This window comes from Malus domestica, chromosome 06, assembly GCF_042453785.1.
Source record: "Malus domestica chromosome 06, GDT2T_hap1".
NCBI classification, from domain to species: domain Eukaryota; kingdom Viridiplantae; phylum Streptophyta; class Magnoliopsida; order Rosales; family Rosaceae; genus Malus; species Malus domestica.
This window is the reverse complement of record NC_091666.1, coordinates 3,578,731-3,589,402: the sequence shown is the minus strand read 5'-3', so window position 1 is coordinate 3,589,402 and position 10,672 is coordinate 3,578,731. Positions and strand designations below refer to the sequence as shown.

General features: G+C 39.1%; 1 protein-coding gene across 1 annotated transcript; it reads right to left on the bottom strand.

Annotated features, from left to right (window-relative positions):
• Positions 1-1,367: 1,367 nt before the first annotated feature.
• Positions 1,368-1,904, bottom strand: LOC139197195 (uncharacterized). The gene has a single exon (XM_070823987.1). The coding sequence runs from the start codon at positions 1,902-1,904 to the stop codon at positions 1,368-1,370; it is 537 nt and encodes a 178-aa protein (XP_070680088.1).
• Positions 1,905-10,672: the final 8,768 nt, after the last annotated feature.

The window sequence follows — 10,672 nt, the reverse complement described above, 5'->3', positions numbered from 1 at the left end:
GAATGCACCATGGACCTCGCCACCATGGTGGTTCCCATGGTGGAAACTGGTGGTGGTGGTGCCGCTCCACTTATTGTCTCATTTAGCCTCGTGGATCGCCGTGGTCCCATTTCTTGGATATTGGAATTTTCACTCGTGGAATTTTCTAATTTTTTTTTTTATGCGAGAGTCTTCTATAAGTGTGGATTTCTTCTCTCATTGAAAGCACCAATTTGTGGATGCAAATTTCTTCCTCCATGATCTTGGACAAAATTGCACCTATAAAACAACTAACACCTTTGGTTAAGGCCAAAAGCCTCACGCGCCTACGATGAATGCGGGGCTTTGGCCGAAGAACCTCTGATGCCAAAGTTAGAATTTAGATAGAAAAGTGTTTAGAGAGCTTTTTGGGAGTCTTGCAAGAGTGTTGGAACCCACTTTTTAGAGAAAATAGAGTTCTATTTATAGAATATGACTAGCCCTCTTTGGAAGAAAGAGTGGCCGACCCTAGGTTATTTTTGGGGTGTAATGGATAATTTAATTGGTGATTAATGGATTAATCAGGAATTAATCCATTAATTAGCCAATTAACCTCCACTTAAATGGAATGTTATGTAGGTTATAAAATAATTACCTAAGATGAAGATGGATGAGAATATCTTTGAATTTGTTACCTATTTTGGACACTTTTAACTTGATTGACGGATGATTGTCCGCTGCTCGCGCGTAGGAATCTTGGTATGCCTCAAGGGTATTTTTGTCCTCTTTTACCCAAAAATCCACGTGTCGCCTTGTGATTATTTTTGGCTCCACAGTAGGTACTTGTTTGTGGCACGAGCACGTATCATCATATAGCGCCTCATGTATTCATTTATAGAGATACTACCAGTTCTTAGATTGAAAGGCAAATTAGGCCCATCATATATTTTTGAACGAGCCATTCTTGACCTATTTGGATCTTCTTGGTCATCATCAGACTCTCCATCAATATACCCATCTCGCTCTTCCTCCACTATCATATTGTGTAATATGATGAAAGAAATCATGATGGAGTCCAAAATTTCTCGACTCCACCCTCTTGCAAATTCGGTAATGATCTTCCACCGTACTTGTAGAATACCGAAAGCTTTCTTAACATATTTCCGATATGCCTCTTGGTGTAAGGTAAACAACTTTTCCGCGTCATTCCTAGGGTTGGGAATTGCTTGGACAAGTGTCGCCCACTTTGGGTAGATGTCATCTACCAAGTAAAACCCCATATTGTATTGACGGTCATTGATGTAGTAGTCAAGTTGAGGTGCTTTACCTTCCGTCAGGCGATTAAAGAGGGGTGAACGCCTAAAAACTGTAATGTTATTTTGGGATCCAGGGACTCCAAAGAAGGCATGTCAGATCCATGTGTCATATGAGGCAACTGCCTTTAACATAACAGTTGGCTTTCTTGACTTTTCGCTAAAACCTCTTTGCCATCCGGTGGGATAGTTCTTCCAATCCCAATGCTTGCAGTCTAATGACCTTATCATGCCCAGAAACCCACGGTCTTCAGCTTTGTGAAGGAGTCGATTTAGATCTTCTTGATTTGGCTCGCTGAGGTACTCGTCTTTGTAAACCTGAACAATTGTGTTACAGAATTGTTCAAAAGTATCAAGGCATGTAAACTCAAACATACCATGGGTTTCATCTATTGAATTAGTTGGGGAGCTATAAGTCATTATTCGGAGTGCAACAGTAACCTTCTGATGAGGTGAGAAACCAGGGCGGCCTGCTTTGTCCCACTTTTGTCGAAAGTATGGATTGACTTGCTGGACATCACGAAGTAAATGCTCGAAGACATGAAGCCTCATCCGAAAGTGACGTCTGAAATCCTTTTTTGTGTACACCGAGTTGGGGTTGAAGTAGTTGTTCATCATATTGGCATGCGTCATTGTTCTGTTTTATGGTTTGTAAGAGCGACCAGCAACAAAGCCACCCTATTAAGGTTGTTCCTCAGTTGTCTGACACACCATGGCCGCAGCCATGGTTGCTGCTCTGTTTTATTTGTTGCACTTTACTTGAACTTCTTCATCAGACTCCTCATTTTCTCACCTCATTTGCGCCCATTTTTCTTCCAATTTGGAATTGGATAAAGACCCCCAGTTGGAATCCGAAGAAGATCCAAAGTTGGAATTCATTGCAAACTTGAATGGAAAGGGATTGAATTCAAAGTTGTGTGAATTATAACCCAATATCCACCATATTTATAGCAAAAAAAATAAAAAAATAAAATCCAATGGCTAACTGACGTCAGCATGATGTTAGCTACTAATGGCTAGTTGACATCATGCTAACTTCACTTAGCTGTTGGATTTGAATTTAAGTTGTAATTTTGAATAATAAATTATGTTTGGCCCTATAGCCCTTTGGCCCTCAGTTGGAGATGGAGACAAATATAGCCATATACTATTCATTAAAATATTAATATCTTGGAGGGCCAAAAGGCTAAAACGAGCCCTCTGGTCAGCCTTCAGTTGGAGATGACCTTAGTTCAATAGCGGGCTACAATGGGCCATTGAGTGCCCCATGACCCAACAACTTAATGTAATTCCTCTTGTTAAATACAACTTGCTATACTTTTAGGGAAGTATTATTGGCACTCCAAAAATCTCATTATATACTCCTCACAAGTGTATTTTTCTTTCCAAATGTAGAAAGTTTGAAGTGTAGAATGAAATTTTTGGAGTGCCAATAACAATTCCCTACTTTTATTAAGGCATATTTTAAATTCACTTTCCACCTTTGACAAAAGATTTTCTCAATTCTTGTTTATTGTCGTAACTCTTAATTTTTTTCTCATTTGTTTATCGGTGTAATATGACATTTCTAAAATACAAGAACATATCATTGACAACATTTCTATTAACCATAGTCCAGTGAACAAAACCCATGGTGCTACACCTTGCCAAGACACCTGTCCAATTGATCAACACACCCAACAGTCACCTAGAACCATCTCAACGGTACATTGACAGCAAGGCTTGGACAACTATGCAAAGATAAGGATGAGCAAGAAGAATATTCTTCTAGGGTTTCAAATGCAGCCATGTATATAAATACTATTGTTTTCACTCTTTATTTTTTCAAGGTTTCAAGGTCTGCCGTTTCTCTTACTTCTCTTACAAATAGCTTGTAATATTATTCATACTCTTTTCAATATACGAAGATGATTCTTACTCTCAGCTTTGCATTTCATCATGGTATCCAGAGCCATTAATACCTAACGGTTGTTACATTGTTCTCTCTCCTTCTAACCCATGGCCTCTTCAACGATTCAAGACATGACTAACCCCTTTTCTGATGCTTCCTCATTTGATCTTTCCCATCAAACCCAGTCATACACGCCCCCAATTGCTCCTCAACATATTGCCTCCCTCATGCCTGCCAAACTTACACGTGTTAACTATCTTGTGTGGAAAGAGCTTTTCATCCTTATTTTCGAGAACTATGATATGTTAGGCCTAATTGATGGAACAGAGCCTTGCCCCCCCACAATTTCTCCCTGATGCTTCTGGTACAAAATCCACAATTCCAAACCTTGCTTATGCCCAATGGATAAAGAAAGACCGCACCTGTAAGATTTGGATAAATGCTAGCCTCTCTGAAGCAGTTCTCCCTTACACCGTTGGATCAACCACTGCGCGTACTCTATTGATCAACTTGGAGAACCGTTTTGGTGGTATTAGTAGATCCCACTTGCTACAGCTCAAAGCTAAGCTTCAAAATTTGAAGAAATGAGCCCTCTCTGTGTTCGACTATCTTCAGCTTGTTAAGCAGACCGCTGATGCCCTTGCTGCAGCTAGTGCTCCACTTGATGACCTTGATTTTGTAGCACATATCCTCAATGGCCTTCCTAGTGACTACAATGCCTTTGCTACTTCGATTAGGGTTCATTCAGAACCTGTAACTCCTGAAGAACTTCAAGGCCTCTTGCTCAGTGAAGAGCTAGCTATTGAGAGTTGCACTGCCAACCTCCAAGAGCCCTCATTTCAAGCTTTCCACACCACTGCACCTTCCAAGCCTTTTAACATCAACTCTCAGTCCCGTTTTTCCCCTTTCAAGCCCAACAAAAACTCCACCTTTAACCCAAATCGCTTCAATCGACCCAACTTTTCCAACAATTCCCACAACTTCTTCCGCAACAACACCAACTGACCTTTTTGTACATTCTGCAATACCCATGGCCATACTACTGCTAGATGCCGCAATCGTCCAAACCAGGGCTTTCACGATTTCCCTCCACCATCAAAACTTGCTACACCTTCCCCAACCTATTACCAGCCTCAATCATTTTCTCCATCCGCGTCCTACTCCTCCATGAATCAAGTTTCTCCCTCCATATCTACCTGGTATGCTGACTCTGGGGCCACACATCATATTACCAATGACCTTTCAAATCTGTCAATTCACTCAGACTACACAGGAGTAGACAAAGTTAATGTAGCAAATGGTTAGTCTCTTGACATTGAGCACTCTGGTAAATCCTACTTCTACACTCCTTCTTCCCAATTTCTATTTAACAATATCCTTCACACACCCCAAGCTACTCATAATTTGTTGTCCATTTATCAATTTACCAATGACAATAATTATTGTTTGATACTCACCCCATTTTCTTGCATCATTAAGGACACGGTCACATGGAAAACCCTTTTTCAAGGCCCTACTGAAGATAGCCTCTATAAAATTCCTTTCTCGAAAATGTCTTCCTCTTCTACTTGTTTCAGCATCAAGGCAACACCAAATCTCTGGCACAAGCGCCTCGGGCACCCTAACCTTCAAGTTTTTCAACGGATTGTCTCCTCCTCAAATATTGCTCTTGTTGGCAGCATTAAAGATCTCTCCTTTTGTAATAGTTGTCCCTTAGGGAAGCAGTCTAGGTTACCTTTTTCAAGAGCTCAATGTAATTCAACTTCTCGTCTACAATTAATCCACACTAATATTTGGGGTCCAGCTCATCTCTCTTCGGTTTCTGGTTTCAAGTATTACATTATTTTCATTGATGATTGGTCTCGATTTTGTTGGCTATATCCTTTAAAATTAAAATTAAAATCTGATGCCTTTAACGCTTTTCAGAATTTTAAACTACAAGTTGAAAATCAATTTGATCAAACGATCAAAGCTATTCGATGTGATAATGGGGGGGGGGGGGGGAATATACAAGCAATGCTTTTAAGTCCTTTCTCACATCTCATGGAATAACACAACAATTTTGTTGCCCACACACACCTGAGAAAAACGGTTTAGCGGAGAGGAAGCATAGGCAGATTATTGAGACTAGAACTCTATTTGCTCAATCAAATCTTCCTCTCCAATATTGGGTAAAAGTGGTACAAACTTCGGTGTATCTTATCAATAGAACACCATCTTCTTCTCTTAAATTTGTATCACCACTTCAAAAAATATTTCATTGCCAACCTGACTATTCATTCTTAAAGGTGTATGGTTACACTTGTTATCCATGGCTAAGACCCTACTCCAAACACAAGTTTGCTTTTCGAAGTAAAAAATGTGTATTTATTGGATATGGGAAATGTAACATTTGATGAAGACAACTTTCCATTTCAACAATTACATTCCTCTCCACCACCTGTTCAAGAATCCCACATACAACAATTGCCTTCTTTTTTACCTGATCCTCCCCACCCTTCACCTCATATGCCATCAACCACAACCTTATTACCCTCACATTCGTCCCCACCAATATCATATTCACCTCCTCACAGCCCCCTTATCACAAATCCCAACCAAACATCACTCACTCCCATGCCAAATATAACCTTTTCACCTTCATCTTCACCCACATCACCACAAAATACAACCCGTGGCTCCACTTCTCCTCAATCTCCTTCCAGACCCACTACCCATTCCACTGATCAAAACATTTCCTTACCGCTTCATATTTCACCTGACCCACCATCTCTCACTTTTCCACCAACCACTACCAACCTTCATCCCATGCAAACCCATTCCAAGTCTGGTATATATAAGCCCAAAATTTTATCTACTTGCCATCCCTTTTCTAGTGCCTTATCCACTACTCTCCAAATACCTACTCCCTCCACCTTCAAACAAGCTTATTCGGATCCTCATTGGCAAGCAGCGATGGCTGCAGAAATCAAAGCGCTCAAGTCTACACGCACCTGGATGCTTGTCCCACCACCTCATTCTCACAACATTATTGGATCTAAATAGGTGTATCGAGTCAAATACAAGGCCGATGGCAGTTTGGATCGATACAAAGCACGCCTTGTTGCTAAAGGGTTTCTTCAACAACATGGTATTGACTACCATGAAACATTCAGTCTGGTAGCTAAACCAACAACTATCAGACTCATTTTATCACTTGCTGTCCAGTTTAATTGGGTGATTACTCAATTGGACGTCTCCAATGCCTTCCTTCATGGTACACTTCATAAAGATGTGTACATGGCACAACCTCAAGGTTTTATTGACCCTCATAAACCTCATTTTGTGTGCAAACTTCACAAGTCTCTATATGGTCTCAAACAAGCTCCGCGAGCTTGGTATGAGGAACTCTATCGTCGTCTTCTAGCTCTTGGATTCCGTTCATCTATAGCAGATCCCTCTCTCTTTGTCAAGGTTGATCACTTACTCACTTGTATACTTGTTTATGTTGATGATATTCTGATCACAGGAAACTCTTCTTCTCATTGTGAATCTTTGATCAACACGCTCAGTACTCAGTTTGCTATGAAAAATCTTGGCCCACTGCATTTTTTTCTTGGCATTCAAGCACATCAAACAGCCGATACGCTCTTCTTATGTCAAACCAAGTATGTTTAGGACCTCCTAACAAAAGCCAACATGCTTGATTCGAACCATGTGCATCACCTTTATCTGCTTCCAAACTTGCTCCCTACGATGGTGAATTGCTTCAAGATCCTACCATGTACAAATCATTGGTTGGTGCTTTGCAATACCTTACATGGACAAGGCTTGACATTGCCTTTTCTGTCAATCAAGTTTGTCAACATCTTCAAAATCCCAGGACAACTCATTTCACAGCCGTTAAGCGGATTCTTCGCTATCTCAAAGGGACACCAGATCATGGACTTATTCTCACCAAAGGCTCTACAAATATTACTGCTTTTTCGGACACCGATTGGGCCGGTTGTCCCATTCATCGACGTTCTACATCTGGCTTTTACATATTCTTTGGAAATAATCTCATTTCATGGAGTGCCAAGAAGCAACCAACCGTTGCTCGGTCTTCCACGGAAAGTGAGCATCGTTCTCTAGCCCAAACAGCTGCTGAAGTATCATGGATTTGCTACCTTCTCCATGACCTTCGCTTCTATCTCCATAATCCCCCACTACTCTTATGTGACAATCAAAGTGCTTTTGCCCTTGCTGCCAATCCTATTTTTCACGCAAGAACGAAGCATATCGAGATCGACTATCATTACATTCGTGAATTGGTCATCAACAAGTTAGTTGCTATATCATATGTCACTTTTCACAATCAGCTCGCTGATATATTCACTAAAAGCTTGCCCAAAACTCGTTTCAAGCTGCTTAGTTCCAAGCTAACTAGTCAATCCCCGCAGCTTAGCTTGAGGGGGGATATTAACCATAGTCCAGTGAACAGAGCCCGTGGTGCTACACCTTGCCAAGACACATGTCCAATTGATCAACACACCCAACAGTCACCTAGAACCATCTCAATGGTACATTGACAGCAAGGCTTAGACAGCTGTGCAAAGATAAGGATGAGCAAGAAGAATATTCTTCTAGGTTTCAAATGCAGCCATGTATATAAATACTATTGTTTTTACTCTTTATTTTTTCAAGGTTTCAAGGTCTGCCGTTTCTCTTACTTCTTTTACAAATAGCTTGTAATATTATTCATACTCTTTTCAATATACAAAGATGATTCTTACTCTCAGCTTTGCATTTCATCAATTTCGTCGTTCAAAATTTTATCATGAAATCATGTGTGACCTAGGAACGGTTGTAGCAGTATTCTAAGTAGCAATAAAAAATTTACTCTTAAGATTGTTGGAAATATTGGCAATGTGGATGCCTCAATAACAATTAAAATAAACAAAACAAGATAATTAAGTATTGATAGATAAAAGATGTTCTTCGTCGATACTTAATTAGAACAAGATTTTAGGTTGAGACGTGTAAGTTCATTGTCCTTAAAAGTAGATTTCGCTCCTTTGAGACAATGTCTCAGTGTAGCAGATTATGCCGCCCTACTCTACAGGATATAACAACCGTTTATCTTTGTAAGCGTATACTAGCAATACTTAGGTTGGGTGAATAATTCAATTCTTTCCTTGGCATATAAGAAGTGAAAATTATAATAGCACTTGAAAGAACACAAAGATAAGGAGAGGAAAGGACAATAAGATTCTTTTCAACTAGGTGGGGTTTGTAGGAAAGAAAAGATTATTCACAGAACAAGGGAAGCCATATCGCCAAAATAGTCCCTGAGATTTGCATAACCCATCACTTTGGTCCCTAAGATTCCAAATCGATAAAGGTGGTCCCTGAGATTGTCCACCATCCATCATTTTGGTCATTCCGTTAAAAACTTCGTTAAGTGTCTCGGAGCTCTTGGCCGGAAGTTTAGGCAATTTTCAAAGATTCGTAACTCATTTGTTTCTTAACCAAATTCGACTCATAATATATCAAAATGAAGATAGGAAAGTGTAGAATACGATTATACCTATTTCGAAGCCCAATGGTTTCCAGAGATTGCTAGAAAATAGCCTCAAAGTTGACTGGTCCGAGTGAAAACTTGAAAACTCGCTGGAAACTGTGTAAATTTTAAACGTTCATAACTTCTTCAATACTTAACGAAATCAAGTGATTCAAAAACAAAAATCATACTTCTCAATGAGATGAAGAGAATGGTACCTTTTTAAACAGCTAACTAGCCGTGGTTTGGCTGAAAAATGGCTTGAAAGTGTCTGACTCGAGACCAAGATAGCCACTTTCGAGCCGTTTTCCGGCCAAACCATGGCGAGTTAGCCATAAAAAAGGTACCATTCTCTTTGTCTCATCGAGAAGTATGATTTTCATTTTTGAATCACTTGATTTCGTTAGGTATTGAAGAAGTTATGAACGTTTAACCTTTACCCAGTTTCCGGTGAGTTTTCAAGTTTTCACTCGGACAAGTCAACTTTGAGGCTATTTTCCAGCAATCTCTGGTAACCATTGGGCTTAGAAATAGGTATAATCTTATTCTACACTTTCCTATCTTCATTTTGATATATTATGGATCGAATTTGGTTAGGAAACGATTGAGTTACGGAACTTTGAAAATTGCCCAAACTTTCGGCCAAGAACTCCGGGATACTTAACGGAGTTTTTAACAGAAGGACCAAAATGATGGATGGTGGACAATCTCAGGGAGGTATAATCTTATTCTACACTTTCCTATCTTCATTTTGATATATTATGGGTCGAATTTGGTTAAGAAACGATTGAGTTGCGAAGCTTTGAAAATTGCCCAAACTTCCGGCCAAGAACTCCGGGACACTTAACAGAGTTTTTAACAGAATGACCAAAATGATGGATGGTGGACAATCTCAAGGACCACTTTTACCAATTTGGAATCTCAGAGACCAAAGTGATGAGTTATGCAAATCTTAGGGACCATTTTAGTGATTTACCCTATCAAAGAATATTGCATTAACAATTCTCATAATGGCTGAATATAACTGAGATACGGCTATAAAAATGATTTTCATCTCTTTACTATGCAATAATGAATTTGATAATGACTTTCATTTGCATGCTAAAAATTAGACATATAATTAGCTAATTGAATGGAGAAAACGTTTTCCATTATAAATGAAGGAAACCGCCACACAATGATTTAGATGATATAATTCTATAGGAAGAAACAAATGTAGTAGAGATCAGACGTTTAGAATCTTAAGTAAGTGCATATATATGAGAGTTAGTAATATTTGGGTAGAACACACAAAAAGAAATAAGGATAATAATGCTTCTTTTAAGAAAATAATAAAACGTTAAGAAAAATAAAAACAAAAAAATGTTGGCAGAATATTCAAGAAAAACTGCTTCTTTATCTTAAAAAAATTATAAAAAAAAAAAGATGCTTATCTATCTTGTATATGAGAAAAAAAAAATAAAAAAACAAAAACAAAAAGTGAACATAAATGAAGATAATGGGGCAATAAATCTCAGAAAAGTAGAGTCATTTTAAACGTCAAAGAGAAAAAAAATATTAAAAAAATAAAGAATTAAAACCCTCTTGGCTCGTCTTCTTTGCTTGAAGATAGACACTGCAACAAGAAGATTTCAGATCTGGGCAACTCAAAAAGGAAAACAAGGATGCCTAGTGATTGCCTCAGGTGCACCTCGGCCGCCCAGGCGCGCCCCGACATAGCTAGGCAAGTTTTTCGCCCACTCCCACAAAATAGAGGCGATTTTTCCTCCAGCCCCGCCTCCAAAGCCGCCTAGGCGCACCTTGGGGCAAGGTTTTAAAACACTGAAATTGATATATAATGCAATAAATTTTCAATGAAATAACAAAATAATAACGGCATAGCATTGATCTTAATGAACAACTTTGTATCTTGAAATACCCAATAAACATAGACCTGATTTTCTTCCACATTTATGCATTCTTATCCATGTATAGTTTTTTTTTAATTGA

Excerpts from the sequence above, each read along its gene's own strand:
- LOC139197195 (XM_070823987.1), bottom strand. The coding sequence starts at position 1,904 with ATGACGCATGCCAATATGATGAACAACTACTTCAACCCCAACTCGGTG.